General features: G+C 49.7%; 10 protein-coding genes and 1 non-coding gene across 23 annotated transcripts; 7 read left to right on the top strand and 4 right to left on the bottom strand.

Moving 5' to 3' along the window:
* H257_08378 (hypothetical protein) lies at positions 1-2,799 on the top strand. Its single transcript, XM_009834228.1, has 6 exons — positions 1-136; positions 185-306; positions 372-524; positions 606-1,062; positions 1,313-1,782; positions 2,212-2,799. The coding sequence occupies exons 1-6, from the start codon at positions 31-33 to the stop codon at positions 2,713-2,715; spliced, it is 1,812 nt and encodes a 603-aa protein (XP_009832530.1). The 5' UTR covers positions 1-30; the 3' UTR covers positions 2,716-2,799.
* Positions 2,800-3,565: 766 nt separating this feature from the next.
* H257_08377 lies at positions 3,566-3,637 on the bottom strand. Its single transcript has one exon. It is a non-coding gene; the product is annotated as a tRNA-Met (tRNA).
* Positions 3,638-3,998: 361 nt separating this feature from the next.
* Positions 3,999-5,106, top strand: H257_08376 (hypothetical protein). Its single transcript, XM_009834227.1, has one exon. The coding sequence runs from the start codon at positions 4,031-4,033 to the stop codon at positions 4,976-4,978; it is 948 nt and encodes a 315-aa protein (XP_009832529.1). The 5' UTR covers positions 3,999-4,030; the 3' UTR covers positions 4,979-5,106.
* Positions 5,107-6,314: 1,208 nt separating this feature from the next.
* Positions 6,315-6,888, top strand: H257_08375 (hypothetical protein). Its single transcript, XM_009834226.1, has one exon. The coding sequence runs from the start codon at positions 6,370-6,372 to the stop codon at positions 6,829-6,831; it is 462 nt and encodes a 153-aa protein (XP_009832528.1). The 5' UTR covers positions 6,315-6,369; the 3' UTR covers positions 6,832-6,888.
* A 292-nt stretch (positions 6,889-7,180) lies between these two features.
* Positions 7,181-11,074, bottom strand: H257_08374 (hypothetical protein; the record flags this gene model as incomplete). The annotated part of the gene is made up of 1 exon (XM_009834225.1): positions 7,181-11,074. One exon carries the CDS (start codon positions 11,072-11,074, stop codon positions 7,181-7,183), a length of 3,894 nt encoding a protein of 1,297 aa, XP_009832527.1.
* A 1,346-nt stretch (positions 11,075-12,420) lies between these two features.
* On the top strand, positions 12,421-13,836 carry H257_08373 (hypothetical protein). Of its 8 annotated transcripts, XM_009834218.1 has the most exons (5): positions 12,421-12,541; positions 12,610-12,728; positions 12,813-13,071; positions 13,116-13,531; positions 13,647-13,836. In XM_009834218.1, exons 3-4 carry the CDS (start codon positions 13,029-13,031, stop codon positions 13,448-13,450), a joined length of 378 nt encoding a protein of 125 aa, XP_009832520.1. In that variant the 5' UTR covers positions 12,421-12,541; positions 12,610-12,728; positions 12,813-13,028; the 3' UTR covers positions 13,451-13,531; positions 13,647-13,836. The 8 variants fall into 8 exon arrangements, with proteins under 8 accessions (XP_009832520.1, XP_009832526.1, XP_009832522.1 ...); XM_009834224.1 differs by having other exon boundaries at positions 12,813-13,531; XM_009834220.1 differs by having other exon boundaries at positions 12,610-13,071.
* A 681-nt stretch (positions 13,837-14,517) lies between these two features.
* On the bottom strand, positions 14,518-16,425 carry H257_08372 (hypothetical protein). The gene has a single exon (XM_009834216.1). It carries the CDS (start codon positions 16,372-16,374, stop codon positions 14,626-14,628), a length of 1,749 nt encoding a protein of 582 aa, XP_009832518.1. The 5' UTR covers positions 16,375-16,425; the 3' UTR covers positions 14,518-14,625.
* Positions 16,426-18,976: 2,551 nt separating this feature from the next.
* Positions 18,977-22,422, top strand: H257_08371 (hypothetical protein). 4 transcript variants are annotated; one of them, XM_009834215.1, is made up of 7 exons: positions 18,977-19,734; positions 19,809-19,986; positions 20,046-20,151; positions 20,215-20,506; positions 21,182-21,377; positions 21,965-22,043; positions 22,145-22,422. In XM_009834215.1, the coding sequence occupies exons 1-7, from the start codon at positions 19,576-19,578 to the stop codon at positions 22,296-22,298; spliced, it is 1,164 nt and encodes a 387-aa protein (XP_009832517.1). In that variant the 5' UTR covers positions 18,977-19,575; the 3' UTR covers positions 22,299-22,422. The 4 variants fall into 4 exon arrangements, with proteins under 4 accessions (XP_009832517.1, XP_009832516.1, XP_009832515.1 ...); XM_009834214.1 differs by having other exon boundaries at positions 20,046-20,506; XM_009834213.1 differs by lacking the exons at positions 21,965-22,043; positions 22,145-22,422 and having other exon boundaries at positions 21,182-21,505.
* Positions 22,423-23,224: 802 nt separating this feature from the next.
* Positions 23,225-24,568, top strand: H257_08370. 2 transcript variants are annotated; one of them, XM_009834210.1, is made up of 5 exons: positions 23,225-23,434; positions 23,485-23,612; positions 23,675-23,765; positions 23,822-24,227; positions 24,273-24,568. In XM_009834210.1, the coding sequence occupies exons 1-5, from the start codon at positions 23,256-23,258 to the stop codon at positions 24,384-24,386; spliced, it is 918 nt and encodes a 305-aa protein (XP_009832512.1). In that variant the 5' UTR covers positions 23,225-23,255; the 3' UTR covers positions 24,387-24,568. The 2 variants fall into 2 exon arrangements, with proteins under 2 accessions (XP_009832512.1, XP_009832513.1); XM_009834211.1 differs by having other exon boundaries at positions 23,822-24,568.
* A 614-nt stretch (positions 24,569-25,182) lies between these two features.
* On the top strand, positions 25,183-26,187 carry H257_08369 (hypothetical protein). The gene has a single exon (XM_009834209.1). It carries the CDS (start codon positions 25,189-25,191, stop codon positions 26,032-26,034), a length of 846 nt encoding a protein of 281 aa, XP_009832511.1. The 5' UTR covers positions 25,183-25,188; the 3' UTR covers positions 26,035-26,187.
* Positions 26,188-26,775: 588 nt separating this feature from the next.
* H257_08368 lies at positions 26,776-27,837 on the bottom strand. Of its 2 annotated transcripts, XM_009834207.1 has the most exons (6): positions 27,731-27,837; positions 27,630-27,677; positions 27,508-27,577; positions 27,359-27,464; positions 27,205-27,303; positions 26,776-27,157 (listed from the first exon to the last, which is right to left on the bottom strand). In XM_009834207.1, exons 1-6 carry the CDS (start codon positions 27,792-27,794, stop codon positions 26,870-26,872), a joined length of 675 nt encoding a protein of 224 aa, XP_009832509.1. In that variant the 5' UTR covers positions 27,795-27,837; the 3' UTR covers positions 26,776-26,869. The 2 variants fall into 2 exon arrangements, with proteins under 2 accessions (XP_009832509.1, XP_009832510.1); XM_009834208.1 differs by having other exon boundaries at positions 27,359-27,577.
* Positions 27,838-27,918: the final 81 nt, after the last annotated feature.

The following is a 27,918-nucleotide window of genomic DNA, read 5'->3' as shown; positions in this document are numbered from 1 at the left end:
AACTGCCAAACGCATCCCGCCACAGTCGACATGCAGCGCCACGACTCCAAGTCGATGCTCAAGAAGATGGAAATGGACTACGATGCCCGCATGGAAGAGCAAGTGGACGACCTGCGCGAGAAAATGCGCCTCTTGCGTACGACATTGCCGTTGTTGACTTGACCATTGCAAACACATGATCTAGAGGTCGATCGAAAAGGCAACGTCGAGTTGCTCGAAACGAACAAGAACTCCAACAAAGATCTCATTCGCCAGCTTAAACAAGAGAACAAAGAGCTGCGCAAAAATGTGGCCGACATGAAGCGGGTACGTACGTCCTACGGTCGCCCGTCATACCCCCCAGGACTTTGTTTACGTATGTTTTCACGTAGAACGAAACCCCGTTGAATGGGGGACCGGTCGTGGTGGGCGAAGGCGACGATGAGACGTCGCAGGTCGCGCTGCATTTGACCAAATGCCGCAAGCAATACGACGACGTGCGGCATAAGGTGGCGGCGCAATTGGAAACCCTTGAGCAGCTCAAGGTACATACATCCGCCATCGCAGTCTATCGATCGACCAATCGCGTGATGACGTACATGGCACGCTCATGACTGACACTATAGGACAACGTCAAAGACTTGGAACTCGAGGCGAAGAAGCCGAGCATGGAAGACACGCCCGAGACGCGCAAGATTCGCATGTTAGAGAACCGGCTGGACAAGGCCATGATCAAGTACAACGAGGCGCAGAGCATCCGCAAAACGTATGAGCAGATCGTGAAGCGGCTCAAGGAAGAGCGCATCGGGTTTGACAACCAGCTCGCGGCCATCGAGCGCGCAGCGGCGGCAAAGAACCACGACTACGACGAGCTCGTCATGTTGTCGGCGGACGCGGCGCACGCCAAGGACCTGACGGTCGCCGAATTGGAGCGCGTGCGATCCAATTACGAAGAAGAGCGACGGTTGCGGGACAAGGAGTTACGGGAAAAGCAGCAAGTGGTCAAGATGAAACTCGATATGAACGCACGACTGGATCGTCGCGAACGACAAAAGCACGACCTTGTGGACGCCGAAGTCGACGGTATTGTATTGTGTTTTTGATGTTGTTTATGACATTTCAACGTTGGCTATGGATGGGGTGTGAAGTCTTTTAAAGTAACGTTACCGATTTGTTTATCGACTTTGAATGGGTAGTTAGGTAGCTTCCTAGGAATCTGGACCATCTCATATGTGTGCTACTTTGAGATGGCATTACTATTGTTGACTTGCAATATGCTACTTTGAGATGGTATTACTATTTGTTTACTTGCAATGAATTTTGTTTTATATAGTCTTGGCGCCGGACGAAGGGAATGTGCTCAAGACCTCCCTGGCGCTCAACTCGTTGAAAGAAGGTCGGGTTGCGGACGAGAAGAAGGAACATCGCAGCAAAATCGACATTTTCGAGTCGGCGTTCCGGAAAATCAAAGAAGCCACCGGCGTCAGCGACGTGAACGAAGTGATCCAGAAGATTGTGAGCCAGGAGGGCACGACCGAGAACCTGATGATGCTCACGAAAGAAAACCAAGCACGCCTCGAGGCACTCCAGGCCGAGCACTTGCACTTGAAAACCCACGTCGAGGAACTCAAGTATAGCGGCAGCGGTGGTGGCCACCGGCGGAAAATGGTCGACGACCACGAAACCAATCTGAACTTGGCCACGGCCAAGCTCGAGCGCGCGCGCGTCAAGTTCGAACGCGTGGCCAAGATCCTCATCAGCGTCAAGGCCGGCGTCGAGCACCTAGTCGACAAGATCGAGTCGGTACGTGATGATTCCATTCCCAACCATCGACTTGAGTGTAGCACCCCGTTTGGAAGGTGCCGTCGGATGGGTTGGTGTTGTGTTGGTAGTGAGCTTGTGGAGACGCTTCTGTGACAGTGTTTTTAGTCGTGACGGGCACATAATCGATAAGATCTCGTCGATAGTTCAGTGACAAGTATGACTATACAGAAGGATCTCACGTTTGTGTTGGCTGTGTGCTGCTTGGTAGAAACCCGATGTATTTTTGGAGTGCTTTGTGTTGGGTATAAAGTACATTATATCTGTCTGTAGCTGTTGTTTCTAGAACTACTGTACCGGTCGATAGTGACAAGTTGTGTGACCATAACTATTTGATATCTCGATGAGGTTGGTTGATTTAGTTGGCATCACATGTACTCGTCCATATCACGCGCTGACTTGTGTCTACAGGTTCGAGAAGATGGCAAGGCGATCCTAGTTAACGACGACACAATTGTCGAAGCACTGCACGAGAGCGAAGTGACGCTCTTGGGGCTTCTCGAGCTCACGGGAGCCACGGCATCCCCGTCGTCTGGAGGCTCCGCCACCACCGCGCCCATCGTGACGACAACAACAGAATCCGCTTCGGTGATCCCTGACGATGAGCTGGCGGTGGGCATTGCGCGGCCGTACAACCAGCGCATCCCCCTACCCGGGGACGGCTTTCTCCCGGACGAGCTCAACGATGACGACGGGCTGATGTTGGAGGAAAACGACGACGCGCTGAGCCGCGACCGAGTCAAAAAGGCGTCGAAGCAGGTGTTATTGGACCAGGACAAGCGCAAGAAGCGCGTGCAGAAAAAAGTGTCGTCGGCTGTGCAAGACACGGACGAGTTTGCAGCCGACGAGATTACGGCCATGCAGCTGAGTGCGGCGGCCACGGGTTTGCCGTCGACGCCAGCGAAGAAGAAGTAGACTCTACCGTTACTAGAAACTATGGACAAACGCGTATATATTAGAGCTCTTTCGAATATGTCGATCCCGAGTGTTATTCATAAAATATCCCCGAAACCCCGAAACCCCATCCGTACGAATATTCGGACCCCGCCCAATCGAATCTGGTGCGTTGCACTGAATGCCATTTGATTGGTTCATCTGAAATTCCTTGTCGCTGATAGGCTAACATTTTCTTTCTGTTTTCCATGTTTATTCTGAAGAATATTTCTTTATCCAATCAAATGTCGCGGCGAATTGGTTGTGGCGACCCGGGCAGAATTGGGAAATCGTCATTATTATGCTGCACGTCATCTAAAAACTTCCAACTGGCCAAATCGAAGAGTGGAGGTTTAATTAATGTAGTTAACCCAAAAACCAAATACGTTAAATACCGATTTAATGCGTTTTATCACACTAGGCGTTCGCCTACACGAAGCAGGTGCAGGATCGATCCAAGGAACGCCCTAGTCACAGTGTCACACATGTGTGGAATATGTATTACGTGGCTGTTTGGACGTACCGCTGGCACACGTATGCAATGAAAAAGTTGCGACAGATATTATATACGGATAATAGCCATTTACAAAAAGCAAGATACATCTCAGCGGCCACCCCTATCGCCAAATATCCATGCGCCCATGTAAAATACCGCTAGGTTAAATACCTATTTCTGGACCAATTCATCACCAAATATTTGAATCTGAGACGTAGAATTTCTTCACCACATTGAGATCTGTCGATTCTACGTCTCAATTCCGAATTGCTAAAAAACACTTTTTTATTGAAGTGTTGTTTATCGACGAAATACAAGAATTTGGTAAAAAAGAAATAGCACTTCCTGGTTTCGATCCAGGGACCTTTGGGTTATGAGCCCAACACGCTTCCTCTGCGCCAAAGTGCTTTGTTGATATCTGGGCAAAATGCAATATATCTTATATCCATGTCATTGACGTCGGTGAGTCCCACTGGAAAATTGTCAACGTTAGAAGTGGAATTTCATTCTCGGCAACTCTGCCGGGCGGGACCACTGCTGCTATGGCTCTACGTATCAATCCAAAGTCGACTCATCTCTCCATGGCAGATGTCGATTGTGTCATCGCCACGATTGGATGACGTCGATTGGTCAAAAGTACACTATTTTACGACTTTGCCCTTGTCATAGTCCCACTATCTAACGACATCTCTTGATTTGAGTATGGAACTCACACTAATTGCATCTCGTCGACCAAACTTCCTCGGAATGCCCTTGCCATTTGCCATCATTCTGCGGTCGAGAACAAACAACAGCTTCAACATGGCTGACGCTTCCGCCCCTTCGCAAGATACGAGCTCGCGCAATGCGATCATCCTTGTCGTGTTGACCATCATTATCTCCAAGGTGTTGGAAGTGCTCTACCGTCGATACACGTTGAACGTTGGCAAGAACGATGCCTTGATCACGCTCAAGCCCAACTCGACCGTGCATCTCAAGCTCGTCGAGAAGGAGAGTCTCTCGCACGATACCCGTCGCTTCCGATTCGCCCTGCCAAGCGAACACCACGTGTTGGGGCTTCCAGTGGGCCAGCACATCTCGCTCCGCTTCACGGACGACGACGGCAAGCTCGTGATGCGGTCGTACACGCCCGTGAGTTCCGACGACGCGGTCGGGTACGTGGACTTGGTGGTGAAGATCTACTTCAAGAACGTGCACCCCAAGTTCCCCGACGGCGGCAAGATGTCGCAGCACTTGGACGCGCTCCCCATTGGTGACACCATCGAAGTGTCTGGACCTAAGGGCAAATTGACGTACAAGGGGTTGGGGGTGTTTGAGATCAAGCACCGCGTCAACGACACAAACGTTGACGTGCGCAAGGCGAAGAAGATCGGCATGATCGCGGGCGGCACGGGCATCACCCCAATGTTGCAAGTGATCCGATACGCCCTGGCCAACCCAAACGAAACCACCGAGTTCTCCATCTTGTTTGCCAACCAAACCGAAGACGATATCTTGTGCCGCGCCGAACTCGACCAAATGACAAAGAACTTTCCCAACGTCAAAGTCTGGTACACTGTGGACCGCGCCTCCGACTCGTGGAAGTACTCGACGGGGTTTGTGACCAAAGAGATGATCGACAAGCACTTGTTTGGTGCTGGCCCCGACACGCAGATCTTCTTGTGCGGCCCGCCCCCCATGCTCAAGTTTGCCGTCGTGCCCGCGCTCGAAGAGCTCGGATTCACCCCCGACATGTACTTTGCGTTTTAAGTTGCAACCATCGCCCCATTCCTTTTTCCAGATCCATATATATATTATATGTTGGGTTTCAATCATATCGATGGTCCCAGCAAGCAGCCAGCAATTGGTCACATGATTTGAACAAGACATGTACAGCCTTCATATGCAATGATGCACGTGTGTATTGACGTTTGGGCCTACTATCTGCCTTACAACCATCCATTCGCCATCAGAGCAGCAACCAACAGTCGCACGAGTTGAAAAGTGTGTACTGTTGATTGGGCATGCCCTGTCTATCAGCTTCATCTACTCTTCCATTTCATATTCATTACTCAAAATTTCAGCAAATCTCGCCAACAAATCGTATGATTGGCTATAAGAATGAAGCTTGCATCATGATTGGCTATAAAGAAATGAAAGTTGTACTTATCAACTAACGTACTTCAGAAGTAGGAAGTATTAATGTGAGTATAATAGTACTAGTAATAGTATACTAGTACTACGTAGTACTATTAATAGTACGGAACACGCTTGATTACTAGTACATGAAACCTCCCACTTGAAATACGCCGGAGCGAACGAACGATAACGTTCACGTTACGTATACTACGTAATACTACTTCGAGGAATTGACAGCACATGTGAGACGACGTTGCCATAATAACTAAGGTGTGTTAGGTAAAGGGTTAGACCAGACGCGTATAGAGTACTAAAGCTGCCACTTAAGTGGTACACTTAGGTATCAATTTATTTGCCCACTCGATAATAATGCGAATCAACACCAGAACATTGAAATCGTCAGCAGGGGGTCGCAAGGAGCAACACATGCGTACTGTTTGCGTCTTTATCTCGGCATTGATAGCTGAGCACAAGTTTAACGAGAATACGAAACGAAGGCGGCCATCACAAGTCCCACAAAGTAACCGTTGTCGGTTTCATATTACGCTTAGTTCACAAAACCACTACACCAATGGAGTTTAGGGCTGCTCCAAGTAGGTATCGACGATGTCTTTGTCAAACGACACTGGTGCTGTTCACCTCATTGTACATGTGCCGCTTCATACGTAACCAACACGTTTCCCGTCAAAGGCTATTTGTAAACGACGAAACTGCTGACTTCCATTTCATCTTGACACAAACGCCTTGTAGTGGCCTACGACGTATGGCCTGCCCGCAAAACACTGCCTGTCATCGACGTGTTATAAGGGCGACAGGTAGAGGTTTTGTCTGCGATTTCAGCAACGTCGCAGTAGGACCAAATATACTGTACATATCAACAACAACCCCCCCCCCTTTTCGGTTTCACTTTTCACCATATTCTTCGACGACGGTTACTCTGACGTATCCGCCACCCCAAAGGTCACGCATCGGTTGAAGTGACCTTCCATTTCCCATATTGCAGTCTCGCTACACGTGATTTCATGCCATCGCGACACCTGACTGCCGATGCGATGTCGGCACACTGCGCCTACAAGAGCGGCAAGTGCACGTACCCTCGGGCCATCAAGTTGAATGGCGAACTGCATTCGCTGTGTGCCCTCCACCGCGAAAAGCAAAACGCACACCAGCGAAAAAGCGATCGCAAGTCGCGCCGAGCCAAGAAAGACATGGACGCCACCACCATCAGAGTGCACGAGGCGTGGAAGATTGTCGGGGAGCCACCAGACTCGTTTCTGTTTGAAAATACCACTTTCGAAGCCGAGTCGACAATCACCATGTATCACTACAGGCAGACTACGCCACCGTCGCCACGGGTTGCTCGATTGCCCCCCATTCGACACCTTCTCCATACCCTCTCTCTCCCCCCTTCGAACCCCATCAAAAGCACGACTACGACTGCGGGCGGCTGCCCACAAGGAATGATAATGCAGTTTTGCACATAGCGTCAAGTGAATATATATATATATATATGTACAATCGTCTATTATCTTTACAATGAACATTGCGGAATAGGAGTATGTATGGGCAAGTGTTACCAATATGTGTAGACGTACTTACTATCTTCGTCGCATGGATCACTCACAATCCAATACAAACGTCGATACTGTCGTCGCTGAACAGTTAAATTCGTCAACTTTCTGCAATTAATACGATGACTGTTAAAAAGTACTGGTACTAGTTAGTTTGCACGTCGCTGGTGTCCGTGATTCGAGACACAGGCACAATTCTTGCGGTGACCAACTTACATAGACAAGTTGAATGTGTTCAACCCACTAATTTATCCTTGCTATCTTAGTGCATCTCCCGGGACACCAAGTTGGCGTAAATGCCGTTGGGGATGGCAATCAGTTCGTCGTGCGAGCCTTGCTCGGCCACGCGCCCGCCGTCCACGACCGCAATCACGTCCGCGTTCCGCACTGTGGACAGCCGATGGGCCACGATGATGGTCGTGCGGCGCTTGAGCTTGAGCAGCGAGTCCAACGACGCCTGCACGATGCGCTCGCTCTCCGTGTCCAGTGCGCTCGTGGCTTCGTCCAGCAGCAGAATCGCGGGGTCTCGGATGATGGCGCGGGCGATGGCGATGCGCTGCTTCTGCCCCCCCGACACTTGCACGCCACGGTCCCCCACGGCCGTGTTGTACTTGTCCGGGAACTGCATGATAAAGTCGTGGGCGTTGGCCTTCTTGGCGGCGTCCTCGATCTCTTCTTGGGTGGCGCCAGGTTTGCCCGTCGCGATGTTCTCGCCAATGGTGCCGATGAACAGCACGGGTTCCTGGCTCACGATGGAGATGTGCTGGCGCAACGACTGCACGTTAATCGTCTTGAGGTCGTGGCCATCCAAAAATACAGAGCCGGCCGTGGGGTCGTAGAACCGCTCAATGAGGTTGATGGCCGTGCTCTTGCCGCTGCCACTGCCCCCCACCAACGCCACCGTTTGCCCGCTCTGGATCTTGAGGTTGTAGTTCGTGTAGACTTTGCTGTCCGGACGACTCGGGTAGTTGAACTCCAATCCGCGAAGCTCCAAGTCACCATGCACATGTTCGAGTTGAAGGCCTTCGCTGGACGAGCAATCAATGGTTGGGTTTCGGTCGATGATGGCAAAGATGCTCTTGACTGCGATTTTGGCCTTGCCAACGTCCCCCATGCCTTGAGCCGCCATGCCCACCCCGAACGAGCAAAACAAAATCGGGTTGAGCACCATAAACATGCTTTCAAAGTCCACCAGGCCTCTCAACATGAGCCACCCGCCGTAGTAAAAGATAGTCGCCATGGCGTATATCATGGTGGACTGGGCCACCGAGTAGGCAGCCCCGGCGACCACGCCCGCCTTTGTGTCGGTGGCGGCGCTCGCGAGGAGGCTGTCCAGGTACAAGGCGTTGGTCGGCCGTTCCAAATTGAACGACGCCACGGTCCGGATCGCGTTGATCGCTTCGCTGAGCCGGGCGCCGGCAAGGACGTCGCCCTGGTTGACGCTCTTGCCGGTTTGCGCCGTCATCATCTGCATCTGAAGCATCTGGGACGCCGCCATAAACGGCAACGCGCCAACGAACGCCACGGTCATACGCCACGAGTTGTAAAAGGCAATCCCAAATGCCACGCCCAATGTTGCCACATTGAGCAGAATCGCGTTGAGCGTTTCCGCCGTCATGGTGCGCACGGCGGCCGAGTCGGTGGCCAGCCGAGTGGACAGCGCGCCGGACGAGTGCGCAGGGTTGTCGAACCACGCCATGTCCTGGTGCAGCATAGACCGAAAGCACAACCCACGGACGCGACCCGTCAGCCTCTCGCATACGACCGCAAACTGGTGGTTCTGCACCGTCACAGCCACAACCACCACCGCTCCCATGATCACAAACCCGAGTGACCACATGAGTGCGTCCGATCGCATCTCGTCCACGGTCGAGTCAAGCTGGAAGAACACGACCGTGCATTTGGTTAGGAGGACTCCCCACATGGGGTACATGGCGCCATGCAACAGCGCCCCCACGCTGCCAGCCACGACGTGCCACGCGTCCGGCGCGCAGAGCCGCCATACGCGCAACACGGACACGTTCGAAAACGATGCTCCATCTAGATAATGTGAACGACCCACGTCGTCGTCGTCGCTGGTAATGGCCACTGTGTCGACATTGTGCTTGCTCTTGTCGTTGTGTAGCCACGACGCACCTGTCACTGGGATGGTGGCAGCAGCAGAATTAGCACAATACTCGTTTTGAAGAGTATGAGTATGCTCCAAGATCGTTTCGATCGAGTCGCCACGACGCATTTGAGCATTCACCAATGCCTTGTAGTGGCCATGTTCAAGTTGAAGAAGTGATTCATGGGTGCCATCTTCGACCACCTTGCCATGGCTCAGCACGACAATCCGGTCAGCATCTCGAATCGTCGACAATCGATGGGCAATTATGATGGTGGTGCGCTGGCGAGACGCCAGCAATCGATCCAAAGATGCCTGCACTACCGCTTCGCTCTCCGTGTCTAACGCACTCGTGGCTTCGTCCAAGAGAAGTACCGCCGGGTTCTTGATGATCGCACGCGCGATGGCAATGCGCTGCTTCTGGCCACCAGACAATTGCGCCCCTCGATCGCCCACTGGCGTGTCAAATCCCAGTGGAAACCCCATGATAAAATCATACGCGTTGGCTTGCTTGGCAGCTTCGTAGACTTGTTCGATGGTCGCGCCAGGCTTGCCGTGGCGAATGTTGGCGGCAATCGTGTCGGAAAACAGACACGGTTCCTGGCCCACGAGCCCCACTTGGTCTCGAAGCCACTTGACGTTCAAAGACTTCAAATCGTGGCCGTCCAACGTCACTCGGCCTTCTAGTGGGTCGTAGAATCGTTCCAAGAGCGACACAATCGTACTCTTGCCACTACCACTCGAGCCAACCAGCGCGATCTTTTGACCCGCGGGGATGTCCAGCGAGTAGCCGGCGGCGACTTCAACTTCGGGGCGACTCGGGTAGGCAAATCGGATAGATTCCAACGAAATGCGACCTTCCACGATGTCAAATGTTTTCCCATCGTCAGACGAAGCATCGATCTTGGAGGTTCGGTTGATGAGCTCGAAAATCTCGTACGCGGCGGAGCGAGCAGTCATCACGGCCTGCATGCTGGGGCCAGCTTGGCCCAAAGCCATCGAGCCCATTACAATGGAGAAAAACACAATGATGACACGACCGCCGTCGTAACATCCACTCCCAACACACTTCTGAGGCCCCAGTTGATCGTTGGTGATGCGGACTGCACCGTAGTACATGCCCACGGCATACGTGCACAGCATGACAAAGTACATCACCCCGGTGCCGAAACCGACAGCCAGGCCCTTCTTCACACCTGCTTGCTCCGTGCGCAACAACGCAGACATGTACTTGTTCGCCACAGTGGTCATCGAATTGAACATGTGCACCGTCTTGATGTTGCTCAAGCTCTCTTCGGCAATGCCGCCAGCTTCAGCGTACGCTTCAACGCCTCCTTGCACGGCTGCTGTGATGGATTTGGTCATGCAATACGCACTGACACCAATGAGGGGGGTGAACGCAAAGAGCACGAGCGATAATTCCCATCCGTAGTAAAATGCCACGACCAACGACGTAATACCCATGGAGAGGAAGTTCATCCCGTCGCCGACCTTGCGACCCATGCCTTCTTGGACCAACAGCGTGGTGTCGGCAACACGCGTCGCCAATTGCATGGGCTCGTTCACGTCAAACCAACCCACTTCTTGACGCAAGATCGCAGACGCATAGGCATGACGAAGCTTTTTGCTTTGACGGGACGCCGAGATCGACCAGCACGCAATTTGTCCAAATCCGCACACGAGAATGATGGACGCGATCACGACAAACTGGTACACGACCTTGTTGATGTTGGTTTGAAACGCTCCAGGGGCTTCGTTGCCGGTGGGTGGGTTGAACGCGTTGATGATATCTCCAAAGAATGTGATTTGAATGGGCTGACCGGCTCCCGTGAGCATCGCGGCAATGGTTCCCACAGACATGAGCACGTAGTCTGTCCCGTCCGCGAACTGAAAGAGCTCCGTGAACGACGCCATCTTGCCATGGGGTTTCTTGGCATCCTTGGTGGAGGTGGAGCTAGTAGTGATCGCTTCGTCTGCCACGAGGTGCGCTACTGGAGTTTCCACCGTCACATACAAGTTGTTCTCGTCGTGGCCGCCCTTCTTCTCCATCTTGCAATGTCGTGGTCGATGGAAAAATCGAAAATGGACCGTTTGGAACCATCGCTGCTATTATGATTAGAGCCAACTTGCGTGGCACTCAACAGTAGGTGTGTAATTCGCGCGCAATTGTTTAAAATATTGCCCAATGACCTCGTATTTGTATGTATGTTTTATACTCCGTATTAAATTCGAAACCTCGCATCGGATTGGTCCATGGCGTCTATCGTAATCATAGAGAGTGAAGGAGAGTAACTGAATTAACCTTGTAATTTGTATAAAACAAATAGAGAGCTTCTGCGCTGTGGCCGATGTGTCTTTAATCTGGCCTGTTTGGGAAATGACTTGATTAATGTATGCAATCGTTGATGATGATGACTGGCCTCGTGGCGATAATCAGTGGTGACTTGTACAATGTATGCTTTGAAATCTTGACTATCGAGACCAACATTCTCGATCGAACATCCATGAAGTCGATGTGAAAAATCGAACGGGCACCATATCATCTTCACCAGCGGCGCGACAGCACAGCCGCACATCGTCACATCGTCGAGTGGAAGGATTTGAACGATCTGTATGGTTTATTTAGTCTGAGACAGTGCCGTTACATGGATAAGAGTGAAGTCATAAATTGTATGGCATTTGAGAGTCGTACGAAATCGATAAATTGCCAATTGTTATTAATAATACCGATGGCCATTTAAAAGCCGTGAATTAATTATAGTTGGGCCGGTACGACGAGTGGATCATTGACATGTCCATCGCAAGCGAGATGCACGAACGCTACAAGCACGTGTAGCGTTACTGGTACTGTGTTGTCTATTACTAGTACTACGTAGTACTAGGACTACGTATTATTAATAATATTAAAGTTTACCTTCCATACCATAACGACTCGGACAAATATTTGCTTGATATTTGCTTCGGACACGCACTTAACTGGATTTACGCGAATAAGGTAGTTGTACCGCAGGCCTTGTCCGGGTAGCAGCACGCCGCTTTTCCCGACAAGAGGAATCGATTGGACATTCTCCCAAGAGCATGATTGGGGCTTACTCCTCACCAAGGCACCTCCTGCACAAAATTATACACACGACCTCCGCTATGCTGCGGTATGCGCAATTTTGTGGGTGGATGCTCTGTCGTTGTTTGCTACTCCAAAGCTGATCGTTCTTATGCGGGTGTGTCTACTATACTCAGACAAAATATGTTCCCCTAAAGTCCAATATTTACTTGCAATTACAGTACAGTACTTGAAGTTTTACTTCGCCAGTTAATATTCATAGGGGCATGATTGACAGTGAATACTATTAATAGTACATGTTTGTATTTGGTGTTTGTCTATTTTTAGACGTTGGGCCGACACTACTTTCTGAACGTCCAGCACCATGAACACGGTCAGCCATGCTAAGCTCGGCTCGATGGACACGAGCTCAAGCTCAGTGCTATCGAAGTTCTCCTGAACCACTTCAAACACAGGTGCAATTCCTCTCCTCATGACCTCGTCATCAACTCTTACGTCCGTTGTCCACGGTGGTCGCATGAAGCCCTGCAAGTCCCGGAACTCTTACATACTGTAACTGCAAGGGTTGGCCAGCGCACAGCGCGTCCTAGACACTGTCGACAACATAATTCATGGCGCCAACTTCTTGACGAACGTTGCCACGTATTTCTTGCCAGTGGCCATACATCGTCGTCGTCGCAACGGCGTCCTTTGACTGGCTGACGATTCTCGATGTTTTCTATGTAGGCACCAACGACATCAGAACACGTTGCTTCCAAACGCTTCGAAGTAGTCGAGAGGGTGTGCGGTGCCGTGGCCGAATCTGCAGCTACCGACATTCAGGCATTTCGCCAAGGTTGTGACCCACTCGCCGAACGACGATCAACGCAACGCCCAACAAGATCAAAGGCTTCCGCGAAGTGGGACAAGACTACACGACGGAAATCTAAATTGTGCCGAAATATGATATCAACAGCCTGTCGACCTGTGGGACGAACGCGGTCTGGTACGTCGATTTATAAATGTGTGCATTGCTCGCCGAATTCGTAGGTGAGGGTCGCTGCCTCATCGCCCAGCAAGTCATGACGGTCTTCACGGTGTCGCCCGAGTTGGAAGAGGCCGAGTGCCACGAAAAGTTGTTGGACCTCCTGACAAATGAGCTTTGTTCGATGCCGAGAAAGTGTCGGCCTGGTGAAGATAACGTTACATGGGTATCCATATTCTATGGTCATACCCCAGCTACGATTCCAGCTATAGCCAACACCAACCCACCACCGCGAGGGGAACGAGGCTCCGTATGCAACTCAGCCTGTGGTCAAGCTGTTGAGCTTGGTCAATCGTCCCCGTTCAAGTCGCTCTCGAGTCGGTGGTGGCATTCCCCTTAGAATTCTGCCGATGGCCGAAAGTGGTGCTCACTGATATCATACGAGCAACCTCGTGATCGCTGTAACGTACTGACTGATCGGGTAATACTTCGTTTATGGATTAACTATTAAGTTAATACTACTATTAATAGTAACGTTACTGGATTTTACTGTAAGCATAACAGGACCGGTAGTCAACTAAACCATTGCTATGTAGTACTATGCCGTTTATTCGTGTGTTCCGTGGTGACGCCGGTGCTCAAGTCCGAGCCTCGGGATCTTCGAATCTAAAGTTTGCGTCCAACCCTTTTGACATCACAGTCTTTCAATGGGAATATATTAATATCTCAATTGGAATCGAAATACCGGTAAAAAGAATCACAACTGACTCATTTGATTCTATACAGGCCAGTGGTCGGAGGTTTGTTTTTGTACCCTGGAGTAAATCTTCAGTACGTTCCCTTCATTTGAAATCTCGGACTGCATTAATAGTGCAAGTACTATTGTGAATTCGCTATATATTTTCGATATTCGCGTGGTTTTCCACTCAACTGTCAATATTGAATCATGCTGGAAGTTTGTTCTGATTGGATGACTACACTAGTCCTTTCTGTAAGAGCCAATCAAATGCACCCAAAATTGGATGAGCCAATCAATAATGTCGATTCTTCGGCGATTCGACGGGATCTGGAAATGTACCGCATCCACCATAATGTATTGGAGATTCGGTATGAATTTCTGGACCCCGTTCAATCGAACCTCTCCAATCAAATCGAGCACCAATCTCTCCCATTGGTCAATCCGATATTACTTGATGCTGATTGGCTACAAATCACTTTCGATTTTCTACCGGAAAGAACGAAGTGGACAATGGCCAATCAGATGTCTCAGCTCTACTATTTGGATTGAACGAACCATGGAAAGTTACAAACAAACGACCACCCTACACCTACTTAGCATTCTCTGGGATCGTTTTTAGTCTTTCAATCCACGACGTGTTTTCATCTTCATCACAAAGGCGGCTGGCTGTACATGACAAGATGCGTGTGTGCAGTCGAGGTGGTTGCACCAATACAACTTATTAAACATTTGTTTTTACATTTTTTGTATTACATAAATATATTACTTCCCATCAAATAAAAATAAAAATATCGCAAAACAACCAACCACACCCAACGACAACACAGACCGCGACCCTAGTCCGTTGTGGTTGTTACATTGGTCGGAGTTTGTGGTGGTGCCACGTCCTCGTCTGGTACGACACGCATGGCGTACATGCCCGAGCTGCCGCCGATGATATTGGACTCGTCCACTCTCAAAATCGTGCCTCCGTATCGACCGTCAATGGCCCAGCAATTGACTTGCACGTACTTGCCGTCGTATTGCGGTAGCAGCGCCAGCTCCTGAAACAAAATGTTGTCCTTGTCCCAGGCGCCGCCGGTGGCGCTGATGAGCTCATGGCGGTCGTTGTAGATGGACACGTTAGCTCCCGTGCGTCCCATGACGGGTTTGGCGCAGTACCCTTTGGGAAACATTGGCACAACGTCCGCTTCGTCAAACGTGGACGCCAACAAGTACGGATGCGAGGGGTAAAGTTTGCTAAGCACGGGAAGGATCGCCTTGGAGCTGGGGAGGACGGTCCAAAGGGGTTCGAATACCCGGACAGACTCGTGCAGGAGAATGTCCATCACTTGTCGCACAGGTTGGAGGTTGCGACGACGGTTGGACGATGACGTGGCAACCCCGTGATGATCGTCCTCTCGTTTCAATTTGGTGGACCCTGGCGTGGTGGACGTGGTTGGCGACGACAGCGGTCGTTTCAGAGAGTTTGGAGGCGAACGAGTATGATGATGATCCATGTGGTGGTCGGCCTCGTGGGTCGACGAAGTGGCGGCAGTGGATTGCTTGTACTGCTTGAGCACAGTTTCCCAAGACCATGTCTTCCACACGTTTTGAATCACCACGTTGTTGGCATCTCGAAACAACCCGTCGTGTTCGTTGTCAAATGAAATCGAATCGATGCCCACGATCAACGTACACGGGATACCCGCGGCTTGCGCGGCGGCCTGCATGTACATGGAATGGTATCGTTCTTCGAGGTCGTCGTCGCAGAGTAAATGCAGATGCCCCACGACCTCCTTGGCGGTCCAAGCCGCGACCAGTTGACGGAACAGCGTGTCGCTGTTGCTGCGCCCCCCCAAGCCCACGACGTCGGCCCATTTGTCTTGGCTGTGGCCACACTCAAACAAACACGAAGCCGAGTCGGCGTTGTACTCGTACGTCTTGAGTCCGTGAGGGGTCAACGCAAAGTCGAAGCGAGCGGCCACGACGTCCTTGGAACGACTGGCCCACGACTGCTGGATCTTAGGCCAGAGGGACGCGGGAAAGTGGAACAGTGGCGCAAACTCGGCTTGGTGGTCCAGCACGTACTGCGTCGCATGGACAAACATGCGATGCAGTTCGTCGGTGGCGTGCTCGAGCCCTGCTTGGCCCGATTCGGTGAGTGTGTAGTAGGCAGATGTTGGGCCGCGAGCGACCTTGGACGTGCCCATTTGCTCCTGAAACACGGCCACATACGGCAATGACGCGTCGAGGTAGTCGATTTGTCCGACGTCAGATGGAATCGCAATCGAGTGCATGCGGAGATCCGACGACGTTGCGTTGGGAAGTGGTGCCGGGGGGGTTGGTTGCTTGGCGGGTAAGAACGAGGAAGACGACGCGGATGGGGACGAAGTCGCGCAGCACACGCGATCGATGGAGGTCGGCGACCGACAGCAGACTGCGGCCTTGCACGCCATCGCCGACGCGCAGGGACACAAGTCGGTGGCAGCATCCACTGTAAGGTGGGTCTGCGAAGAGATGGAGCTTCGTATGGAAGACGACAACGAAGCGATCATGAAGAACGGTGGTGGATAGCTTGGAACAGCGAAAAAGGTAAATGACATCTATGGGGTACACTGTGCAAGTTACCTGAAGCATCATGAACAGAATTGCACACCTGTGTCGCCAACTGACGCGGTTTGTCCCAAAGCGCGATCTTATGTGAAAGATTTTATTCATTATTTTCATTTCATTGAATGTTTGTATCATATCTCCCTGTGAAAGCAATAAAAAGATGGATATTTTATTAGCGTTCGAATTCGGTGGAGGATACAGTACTGTAAAACCCCTTGATAGCCAATACGGACGGGATACAGTAAGTAGTACGACGTACATTCCATACCTATACTGACTGTAGTTTGAGCTCTAGGACTTCTTTCACCATTTGGAAAGATCCTGCCTTTGTGTACATAACGTGAAAGGAAGGACTTACGTATTGGTTGGTATACGTACTATAATAGGTACTACCTTACTGTTAGTATTCAAATGTGGACATCGGACGCATTCAGTTTATCCCAATAGGTAGAAGCGTGACTTTGCCCCTTGCGTGGTTTCGATTGGGTAGAATAACGAGCGCTGATTGGTCGACCAAAGATTCTCCGCGGCGATTATGCGATCAAAATTGTTGGGGCGAGCTATGACGCCACCAATCACACTCTTGGTGTCCATGGATTGGTTATTCTCCACCAATCAAATCACATGCCAAATTTGCAATGGAAATGATGCAGTCATCAACCGAGTTCTTCCAGAGAAGTCCTGAAGAGATTCTGACAGCCAGGGGTTCCCAAATCTCTATTTTTTACCAATTCTCAACGAATGGGTTTGATGGATTACGTATCTTTTCTGGAGGATGTAAAGATAACTTATTTTCCCCCCATGGGGCAAATAAAGAACTTATATATTATTACTAGTATGTATTGATACAGTACTACCATAGTACTACGTACTAGTTGTGAGAAACGGTCTTGTCGATTTGATACAAATTTGGCAATCGAATCGCGAATCGCCGACGAAACCGATCCACAATCGATCTGATTGGTTGAATTTCATTGAGAAGGTTTTGATTGGCTGATAATTTTGAGCTCATCTGAGGTAGCCAATCAAATCGAATTAAATTCCAACGAGAAATCCACAACACGAAATTTCACTCGAAAGCACAATATTCGAATTATTTGAATATTTCAACAATCTTGAAGTTCGCGCTGGAATTGACGTGTTGTAAGCGCCCTTCGAAAGGTAGCATTATATATAATCAAGGCTTTCAGCTGATTTTGCGCATTTGGCCAAGCCAAACGGCTGTCACACTCAAAAATGACCATCACACGTGACGCTCGCTGATTGACTGAAAATTTGGTCGCACCATTTCGAGGTCGAAGTGAGCCACAATAGGAGACCGGATGCGATGCGAGTGGCGGCATTTGGGTGAAACAATATATTTCGTCAAACAATTTTTCTTTGGTTGTCCGTATACTTCCAACGGTTACATCCGAATACATTTTGAGTTTGAACTATTGAGAATTTTCCTATCATTTGGAATAGATTCTATCATATTTTGGCTTTGTTCTACGTAGTTTAATCTATTGGTTCTGATGTTGGGAAAAGTAAACTTTCTATTTTGGCAGTTGCGCAAAATATCTATTTTCCGTTCGAATAAAAAAATATTTTAAATACTACTTCGTACTACCACTACAAGTAACGTTACTATTTTAATAGTAATAGTAACGCTACTGTATTAGATTATTTTTGGTGAGCCCCAACTGACGTCCTGCAGTGTAGTACACCATTCTACCAAGGCTTGCTAACGCAATAACAACTCTGCAAATATGCAAAGACTCCACCAACTGTAGATACTGAGGAATGACAGCGAAATGATCAACGTTCTGGCTCAGAACATTGGACTTTAGAGGTGTTTCGGGGAATCCAGTGAAATTCACTCATTTTATACCCCGGGTATGTTGTAAGCTTACTACCCCAGGTACTGTATGTTGTACTACTAGTACTATACGTATAATCCCCAATCAAATCATCATGTTACGAATCGAAAACTGTGGCAAAATAAATGAGATGCTTCGTTGGTCCGACAAGCTGAACAAGTGCCAATATATACTGTATGTTTGGATGGCGCCGTAGAAGATAGGTGGTATTTATGGTCTCCATGTACTAACTTACTGTTAGTACGTGTAACGCTACTAGGGTGTGGACACGACAATCAACCGAGCACTTTTCGCAGAGGAAGCGTGTTGGGCTCGTAACCCAAAGGTCCCTACCGGTAGATCAAAACCTGGAAGTGCTACTTGGAAGTACCGGTATTTGTTTTTAGTCCCCATACATTCTCCCTTTTGTTTGGCGCGTCATTAAAATAACGGTCCACATAAACTTACGGAGCTATGGTTCGATGGGAGGGCATGTCTTCACAAATATGTACTAGTATGGTCTTATGTACTACAGCATAACTGGCACACACATTTCACAAAGGCAATACTACGTAGTACTATTAATAGTACTGTACTCCCCAACTCCGAGTGCAGATACCGGTACACAACTTCACAGTGAAAGACTGGTTGAAGAAGTGTCATTGTTTTCGCGCGACATTCCCATGTGTTTAGCCTTGTGATTGGTTGGGAAAACTGTCATTTCACTCCCGGGAGTTTGCTGTTGTAGCTACCTACGAGCGATGGCGTACGGATAACCAAGACCGTACTTGAACAGGATCATTTCTATAGTGCAGTCATCTTTACTTTGTTTTCCAAAGTAGACGATACCAATAACTTTGAGGATCGGAAGTGACCCCCTCCGTTGACTCGGGATGTCGGCGCACGTGCTGTGGACGCAAGTCCGGGTCGTGGCTGTTGATGAACGTCCACTGTTGCTATTCCAAGACAGTGTGAGCGGAGGCGGGTGTTATGAGAAGTTATTGGTATCGATTTATTCGTTTTTCCCCGTCCTTAATTCATGATACACATGTGCTGCTCATTGTCCCCACCCACATCACGTACTGTAACTGTGTGCTGCTCAAAGTCCATTGATAGACTCCGTTAACGTTAAATGGATTTGGCCAAATAATACTACTGCTTCGAGGTAGTAACTACTCTGAAGTAGTTAGTTTTCTTTGGCGTATTTCGAGGGGTCCGCAAGGATAAATATGTACTTCGAAGTACTACGTAGTAGTATTGTCGGCGCCGTCACAATCCGGTTAACTATTATCCGAACACTGGCAAGAAGATCAGCCCCAAATTCAGGCCCCATTTCTATCCTAGATCATCATCATGAGCGTGTTCAACCTCACGGACAGTATCACGTGTCATGCGTGGAATCGAGACCGCTCCAAGGTGGCCATCTGTCCCAACACTAACGAGATATGGATCTACTCCAACTGCCAAGCGGTGGACGTGGCGCAATGGCGCAAGGAGGCCGTGCTGACAGAGGTATTTGACCTGTCGTCACTTACAGCATATGTACCATGGTGTTTGTTGACTATGCGGCGGGACTTGATTTGTAGCACGACATGGTGGTGAGCGGCCTAGACTGGTCCCCCGTACACGATATGCTCGTGTCGTGCTCGCACGACCGATCTGCATTTGTATGGAAGTACGAGCCGAGTGAACGCAAGTGGAAGCCGTCGCTCGTGGTGCTTCGCATCACCCGCGCTGCCATGACCGTCAAGTGGAGCCCTAATGGTGCGTCCTCCCTCTCTCCATTCATATTCCCACACGTGTAACAACTTTCACCATTGCAGGCAAGAAGTTTGCGGTCGGCAGTAGCGCCAAGTGTGTGTCAGTGTGCTACTACGAGCAGGCGGAGAACTGGTGGATTAGCAAAGTCATCAAAAAGCACAAGTCCACGTACGCTTCGATCTTGTTCCCCTTATCATCATCGTCGCATTGCCATCCAATTTGTCATCGTAGGGTGGTCGATGTGGACTGGCATCCCAACTCGCAGCTCCTCCTCACCGCGTCCACGGACATGCAATGCCGCGTCTTCGCCGCATACGTTCCTGACGTCGACGGAGCGCCGGACGCCGGTCCGTTCGCGGCGATGGCGCCGTTTGGTGAGGTCATGGCCGAATTCGACAATGCCAACTCGTGGGTAACCGCGGCCGTGTGGTCGCCATCGGGCACGCGCTTGGCATTTACTGGTCATGGCTCATCCATTCATTTCGTGCATTTTGGTCGCCCTGGCGAAGTGCCCACGTTGCAGGTATGCTCCATTAGTCGAATACAAGCTTCCAGGCTTGCAGGATTGAGAGCGCGCCACGTCATGGGATGAGAGCAGCATTTTCGAAAGACTTTTGCGTGGAATACTTCGATATTTCTTTATTGTGCTTTCGAGTGAAATTTCGTGTTGTGGTTTCTCGTTGGAATTTAAATCGATTTGATTGGCTACCTCAGATGAGCTCAAAATTATTAGCCAATCAAAACCTTCTCAATGAAATTCAACCAATTAGATCGATTGTGGATCGGTTTGGTCGGCGCGATTCGATTGCACCCCCTCCCCAAATTTGTACTATCAAATCGACAATAGTATGGATTGTTTGCATTTTAGGGTTATTTGGTGTAATTTCAGGTGTCTTTTCGGAGATTCGGTATGAATTTCAGGACGCCGTTCAATCGACCGAATCGGAAACCCCAATTTCTCCCATTGTTCAATCCGAAAGTACTTGTCGCTGATTGGCTACAATATATCATTTGGGATTGTGTTTTATATATATTTCGACCAGAAAGGGCAAAGTGGATATAGTATCCGATATGTTTGTGCTCGATTGAATGAAGCAGGGGAAACATGGGAAATTTGACTGAACTCGACAATTTCGTTTTAGGGCTAACTAATTCTGGTGCAATGCTCATATAATAAATATATGGTTGTTTCCTCTAGACGGTTCGGTTTTCGCATTTGCCGTTGACGCGACTGTTATTCTTGTCAAACGATGCCGTGGTCGGCTGTGGCCATGACTTCAACCTGCTCCTCTTTACGACATCCCCGCAAGGCTTTTGGTCGTTCTCGGAGTTTCTCGACAAGAAGAGCGCGGCGACCACCGCCTCCAAGGTGGACAAGAGCGAGTTCAACAACGGTATTTATATATTGTGAATTCGCTACAAACTTGCCTGGTTTGTGTAGTCCATATTGAATCACGCTGAAGTTTTGATTGGTTGAATATACTTGTCCGTACTGTAAGAGCCAATCAAATCCACTCAAAAACGGATTAGCCAATAGCGTCGATTCGTGATTCGATTCGATGGAGTCTGGAAATTCGTATCGAATCCACAATATATTGTCTTTCTTTTCCCCAAAAATTCGACTTTTGTGCTGATTCGCCAAATCTATCCGATCGATTCTTTCAATGTTGCTGAATTTGTGTGTAAAAACGTGTGCTGGGGTGCTTGGTATACACAGTAATTAAAGTCACACACTAATTAGAAGCTGATGCTGATTTCCTGCAATCTGATTGGCTAAATACTTCTGTCGATGATTCTTCTGTACATATATTATTTGGTTGTGTCGATTCATTCTCCATGTCGTCGCGCTCCAGGTTAGAATAAACACAACAGTATATATATATATATTCTGTGTATATATATATATGCATCCTCGTAATACTCATTGACCGAGTTTACGACTGGTGAAGCCAGTTGTTTCCGTCTAATGTAATGTCCATAGTGCGCAAACTGTGGGACAGTAAAGTGAGCCGTGGACAGTCGGCCGAAGCCACGTCGGGCGACAAGGGCGCGCTCTGGACGTACGTGTGTACATATATATGGTTTTGTGATATGTTATGCGTGAAATTCGGATAAATGAACGACTAAGATAAATGAGAACGTAAATAATATAAATGAATAGGAAACACGAAAACACGATCACGAGCATCCAAGTGTTGAAGAAGGCGGCGTCGAATGGCCATGTGACAGAGTTTTCCACGTCGGGCTTGGACGGTCGTGTGGTAACGTGGAACGTGAACAGCCTCAACTTGGACTTGGCCAAGCTGCGCCTCTAAACCAGCAAGATGACCATCACATGACCAAGTAGTTACCAGACGAGATCAGGACTTCAATGCTAGAGAACAAGAATACAAGTGTAGCTGCGTTTGCATTGAAGAGACTTCGTTGCGTTCGTAGGATGGTACTCATTGTTTTGTGTTTATTCGAAACTGGAGCGACATGGAGAATGAATCGGCAGAATAATTTAGCCAATCAGATTGCAGGAAACCATGATCAACGTCAAATTAGTGTGTGATTTCAATTAGTGTGATACCCAACATACAAAATTCAGTACAAACAATCGATCGATAAATTTGGCGATTCAGCACAAAAGTCTACCAAATTTGGAGTAAAAGGATGTAACGTTACATACCGGTACTATAGGACTCTGGACACAAGTGTGGGGTACATACAGTACACATGGGCACCAATACCTGTCTCCAGCTTGTGGTGTTATAGTGTGCATCGTCGCACTGTCGGCATTCCAATCGGTCGTTGAAGGGCGGCTGTTGCACGGGGTCTCGGAAGATGCAAGACGGACGCTACGCGCTAACGTTATCGCAGACTTGTTGAGTGATGGGAGATGATACTGTACGTACATACACCATTGGTTAAGGTTGGAGGCCTTGTGGTCATCATTTGTAGTACACAAGAGAGGTTCATTGTTGCTAGTAGGAGTAGACTGTGGCCGTAGAAAGCAGTTCATAAGAGCTACAAAATGGTGCGGCCACGTCATATACTGTGTATTTGTATGGTCCAGGCTGCGTCCCAACCTGACGGCAGAGTCGACGTGGGACAAATGGCGCTTTTTCTGAAACTCATCACGTTTTGTTAGCATTGAACCACCAAATCCGTGGCGGTTGTTGAAATGGTGGTCAGTTCAACCGGGACAAACTCGAGGGTTTGGCCCAGGCTTTCTCTTTCTCCAACATGAGTTTCGAACATTCCCTCTCCATTTGAGTATTTCGCCACCGATGGACATCGCCGCCGCATCGTCTGCAGGTCCATCGCTCGAGTTCGTGACCTATGGCGTGACAGGCTTGAGTCTGGTTGTATTTGTTGGCGTGTTCTGGACAACGCACGTCGTCTCTCTTCGCTACGCGGCCATCTACAAGGCGTACACGACCACCGAGCGCGCGAATTGGTGCTCCAGGTATCTCCATCTTCGCTGCCCATGGTACATTCATGCTTATGCATCTATAGAGTTGGGTCCACGTTACATGCGACTGTGATCTGCATCGGCATGCTGTATAGCCTGACCCAACAGACATGGGATTCTTCGCTTCGCCCGTTGCATTCTGTGGACCTCGCGCGCGCGTTCTTCTCTTGGTGTACGTCTTCTCCATCTCTCATGCGTGACTGTATCGTCGTCACGCTCACATGTGAACACTAGCGATCGCTTACTTTTTGTATGACTTGGTCGTTGTCGCGTACTGGCAGGTCCCACAGTGGAAGGTTTTTACCGCGCATCACCTGGTCGCCATGTATGTGGCACGCTGATTCTCCATGCCTCACCAGCTTCTCATGTGTGTGTCCTTAGGGTTCCGTTTGCGATCTTCAACTTTTACGGCAGCTGCCTCGCCGACACGTTCCTCTTGAGCATCTACTTACTCGTGGAAATCTGCGTCGTGCCCATGAATGTCGCGACGTTTCTCGAAGACCTCGGGTATGCCCACAGCCGCGTCCATGTGATCGTGTCCTACGTGTCCTTTGGGTCGTGGGTGCTGGCGCGCGGCGTGCTGCCGCTCTACGCGCTGTTCATCCTTTGGACGGTCATGGTGCCGTCGCTGACTGTGCATAGCACGGCCGACTGGGTGTGCGCAGTACCCGCGATCGTATGTGGCCACGTGATCTCTTTCTTCTGCATCGGGTGCCTCATCTGGATCATCACGCCGGCATTTGTCGCCAACTACAAAGCGCGGGCGTCGTCGTCGTCCACCCAAGTGGTATTGACCGAGTCGACGCGATATGGCACCATCAACCCCGTGTAGATGATGGTAGACCGGGCGACACTACCCCCACAACATGATCCTGCGTCGTCGTCGTCGTCCATACAATCCACGCCGAATCGGTCGGTCGTCGCGCCGAGTTGTGTCGTTGTGTAATGCACACGTTGGTGGTGTACGTACTGTACATATACTTTAGCGCGCTTGACCAGTCGACATGCACGAATATGATAAGAGCGTGGAATCGCATGGCAATATGTAATGCGACGATCGATCTTGTTTTGAGTGAGTATGGCGAAAGGTGCGATGAATACAGTTAGCATCTCGTCTGTGCATGACGCTGGATATGGGGACTGGTCCAAGCAATGCTTCCCGAGCGGTGTGGTGGGTGTGGACATTTCAAATATGTGAGGTTCGAAATGTCCACAGTCAACACGGATCCACAACTGTAACGCATGTACATACTGCTGTACTACTGTGCAATGCCCACAGATAAAGGCGACGACGTTCATGCCACTGTTAGAGTGCGTACATGAGGAGGGTGGATGTTGCGTCGAGACCGCCCCATCCGCCGATGCTCGTCGTGTCTTTGCTTCCGCACTCACAGCATGCAGCGTCTCATATATATATGCACACTGCACACCATTCTCAGGGTGCTGGGACGACATTCACATCCACAGCTTGTCTCGTTCAGCTGACCCTCCATCCTTCGTCGAGGGACTCCCTACATCTTCCGGACTTCATCACCATCATCACACCACGTTGGATGCGCAAACTTGCGCGACACGGCCACTGGCAGTTTTAGCTGCATTTGATTGGCCAAAGGCGTTTTTAGCACTTTTTAATTGGTGGATTTAGAATCGATTCTTATTGGTGAATTGCATTCTCGTTTGTGATTGGCGGTTGCCGTGGGTGTCAAAGCAACACGACAGCGTGGTGTCATTTTGGCAAGTTCATCGCGATGGTGTCCTGCTTCCAAGGACAGCACATCCTGTGGCTGCTGCGGCGACTCAAGTTCTACGTCATCATCAACAGCTTCATTTGCGCAGTGACGGCCGTCGCCCTGCTTGTTCAGACACGTATCCCGCACAGCGTCGTCGGGTCGTACGCCGGCATCCTTGTGCGGCTGGCATGTATGATCGGGTGGTTCGAGTGGATTTCCACGTTCAAAGGCAAGATCTACGGTGCCAAGCGCATGATGTTGACGCGGCCGCAGCAACTGTCCATCTTGTGCCACATTCTGGTTGTGGTCGTGCCGACAGAGATGGCGACGCTGTTCGTGGGCTCGTCCTACGTTGGCATGACGACCCCCACCACGTACACGAGTGTCCTGGAAGAGTTTGTGTACTTCATTCCAAAATCCCTCGTCCTCGAGCTTGTGTTTGACCTGTTCCACTTTGGCATGCATTACACGTGCCACCAAATCCCGCTGTTGTACCAGTACGTGCACAAGCAGCACCACATGCATTTGCACCCGTCGCCGTTGAGCACGTACGAAGAGTCGCCTGTGGATCTCATCTTGACCAACGTCGTGCCCATGGCCATTGCGTTGGCGGTCGGTCCGTCGCTGTCGCTTCACCAGCTGCACCTGCTCTTGGCGTACAAAACGTATGTGGAAGTGGCGGGACACTCGGGTCTGGACATCAAGGGCATGTCGTTCCCGCAGATGCCGCTCGTGCAATGTGTCCACATTTGCATCCGAGTACACGACCACGACTTGCACCATACCCATCCCAGCGTCAACTTTGCCAAGCGATTCAGCATTTGGGATCGGCTCTTCCGAACGTACAAAGCGTCAACCATGTAATTCGTTTCAAGGACCCAAACTCGCGTTTCAAACGCGTTTAAAATATAGTACAAGTACTGCAGTATACTACATATTGCACCATAATCTAGGTTGGCGATAGTATATAAAACACGTTGCAAACACGAGTCGGCAGGGTACTAGATAGACCAAATCTGCCACGGGTCCTCTCGTCGTTACCTCCTTGAGCAGGATAATGGGACGGGCGCGACATGCAATCGACACAGTCCCGCCAGCACGACATGCATCAACACATAAGCAGTCATGCATGCAAAGATATGTCGTTGAAATGGACGAGGAAGCAGTAGAATGCACCTGATGGATGAGGACAGCCACGTGATGGCTCTTGCGGCGATCGCAGGATGTGTGTGTGTACAGCGTTGATCTGAAAAGAGTGTAAACATGGGCCAACGTACTCTGTGCTGACTGGGACGACTCGCCTACGGACACGTGGGATGCCACCGTCTAACGACAAATGATAAGAAAAAATATTGTTGGCTCAAGTAAAAATATATTTTTGGATCTCGCACAATTAATCATTGTAATATTAGTTTCTGTATTGAATTGTCAATAATATTTTTCCCATACCCTGGACACGCAAGAGTGGGCCAAAGTCGCGGAACAAGGGAGTGTCCTCCACAGACCGTGCCCACATTTGCGCAATCTCTAGCATGTAGCTTGGATCGATGTTGGCACCCTTCTTACTTCCAAAAGGCCAAAACATATTGACCAAAACTCGGAAAACTCGAAAATTGGAGGGTTTTTCCCCAAATATCTGATTGAAAAATCCAAATTTGTCCATCGTGTTCTACTGTTGAGGGTAAACTACAGCTACCCGTTAAACCAACCGGCCTCGCTTGGCAGGACGTTCGACATCAGCGTCACTATGGCCATCGCCATCGCTCCCACTGGCTTCTTCGCCTTGACTACTCTCACTGCTGCTGTCGTCGCTGCTCGATGAATTGCTCTCGTTGGCCAATGACATGGCTGGCTTGGACTCGTCCTCGTTATGGGCTGCAGCATGCAACGCCCTTGCGGGGGTAGAATGTGACGCGTTTGCATGTTGAGCTGTCATGGCAGTGGCTTTGGACACAAACAGCGCGTGGTTTTGCTTGAACAGGTCCGTCTACCAAGGACAATGTCATATGTATATATGTTGCCGAAGTCAAGTACAATTTCAGGCATGAGGCCATCGTCAGGGTTCGGGTCTGTCATGAGCAATCGGATGGTCGTGAGAAGCGTCGAGAGGTTCACAGAGGGCATCCACGATCCCTACAATGGCATAGGTGATGGCCGCATAACGCGTGGGCGAGAGCGGTTACAGTACCTTGGGCTGCATCTTTAACGTGTCGAGGCAGATGCGTCCGGCGTTGTCAATGTTTGGGTGGAAGATGGGGGTAACAAACTGCACTTTCGGGGGTTCAAAGGGGTACCTAGTACTCATGACAACTTGACGATGGCTGTATGGCAACGTACCGTTCAGGGATTGTGATGCTCAATAGAAATATGCCTTTTTCGTACGGCGTCCCCTCTGGACCTTGGATTTCTACGTCCAAATAAACATAAGCACAAGATTCGACGATCGAGTCTCAACCGACGGGCTTCGAGTTCGTCCAACTTGTTGTCCTTGGGCCACGCGCATATACCTAGAACGAACACATCCCATGAGACGCCATGATGGAATGGCTGTCGTAGTTACCATGCGGTGGATCGTTCTCCAGCATCTCCATTTCTTTGCGCATCCGTGCTCGCATTGCCGCCATCTTGACTATAACCCTGTGAATTTGAATTCTCGACTTTGTTTACCGGAGGGTTATCTGGATATGATACTATTAATATTATGAATATAATACTCTTGTCGTTTAATTTATAGTATAGATAATTGGA

Source organism: Aphanomyces astaci (assembly GCF_000520075.1).
Source record: "Aphanomyces astaci strain APO3 unplaced genomic scaffold supercont1.18, whole genome shotgun sequence".
In the NCBI taxonomy this organism is placed as follows: Eukaryota; Oomycota; class Saprolegniomycetes; order Saprolegniales; family Verrucalvaceae; genus Aphanomyces; species Aphanomyces astaci.
This window is presented reverse-complemented; position numbering and strand designations above follow the sequence as displayed.

Coding starts and splice junctions, on each gene's coding strand:
- H257_08378 (XM_009834228.1), top strand. CDS start 31: ATGCAGCGCCACGACTCCAAGTCGATGCTCAAGAAGATGGAAATGGAC. Junction 1,063..1,312: donor TGTGGACGCCGAAGTCGACG/GTATTGTATTGT, acceptor TGTTTTATATAG/TCTTGGCGCCGGACGAAGGG. Junction 1,783..2,211: donor TAGTCGACAAGATCGAGTCG/GTACGTGATGAT, acceptor TTGTGTCTACAG/GTTCGAGAAGATGGCAAGGC.
- H257_08376 (XM_009834227.1), top strand. CDS start 4,031: ATGGCTGACGCTTCCGCCCCTTCGCAAGATACGAGCTCGCGCAATGCG.
- H257_08375 (XM_009834226.1), top strand. CDS start 6,370: ATGCCATCGCGACACCTGACTGCCGATGCGATGTCGGCACACTGCGCC.
- H257_08373 (XM_009834218.1), top strand. CDS start 13,029: ATGATATCAACAGCCTGTCGACCTGTGGGACGAACGCGGTCTG. Junction 13,072..13,115: donor TGTGGGACGAACGCGGTCTG/GTACGTCGATTT, acceptor CCGAATTCGTAG/GTGAGGGTCGCTGCCTCATC.
- H257_08372 (XM_009834216.1), bottom strand. CDS start 16,374: ATGTCATTTACCTTTTTCGCTGTTCCAAGCTATCCACCACCGTTCTTC.
- H257_08371 (XM_009834214.1), top strand. CDS start 19,576: ATGAGCGTGTTCAACCTCACGGACAGTATCACGTGTCATGCGTGGAAT. Junction 19,735..19,808: donor AGGAGGCCGTGCTGACAGAG/GTATTTGACCTG, acceptor CTTGATTTGTAG/CACGACATGGTGGTGAGCGG. Junction 22,044..22,144: donor GACAAGGGCGCGCTCTGGAC/GTACGTGTGTAC, acceptor ATAAATGAATAG/GAAACACGAAAACACGATCA.
- H257_08370 (XM_009834210.1), top strand. CDS start 23,256: ATGGACATCGCCGCCGCATCGTCTGCAGGTCCATCGCTCGAGTTCGTG. Junction 23,613..23,674: donor GCGCGCGTTCTTCTCTTGGT/GTACGTCTTCTC, acceptor TGTGAACACTAG/CGATCGCTTACTTTTTGTAT. Junction 23,766..23,821: donor GCGCATCACCTGGTCGCCAT/GTATGTGGCACG, acceptor GTGTGTCCTTAG/GGTTCCGTTTGCGATCTTCA.
- H257_08369 (XM_009834209.1), top strand. CDS start 25,189: ATGGTGTCCTGCTTCCAAGGACAGCACATCCTGTGGCTGCTGCGGCGA.
- H257_08368 (XM_009834207.1), bottom strand. CDS start 27,794: ATGGCGGCAATGCGAGCACGGATGCGCAAAGAAATGGAGATGCTGGAG. Junction 27,678..27,730: donor GGAGAACGATCCACCGCATG/GTAACTACGACA, acceptor TGTTCGTTCTAG/GTATATGCGCGTGGCCCAAG. Junction 27,578..27,629: donor GTTGGACGAACTCGAAGCCC/GTCGGTTGAGAC, acceptor ATTTGGACGTAG/AAATCCAAGGTCCAGAGGGG.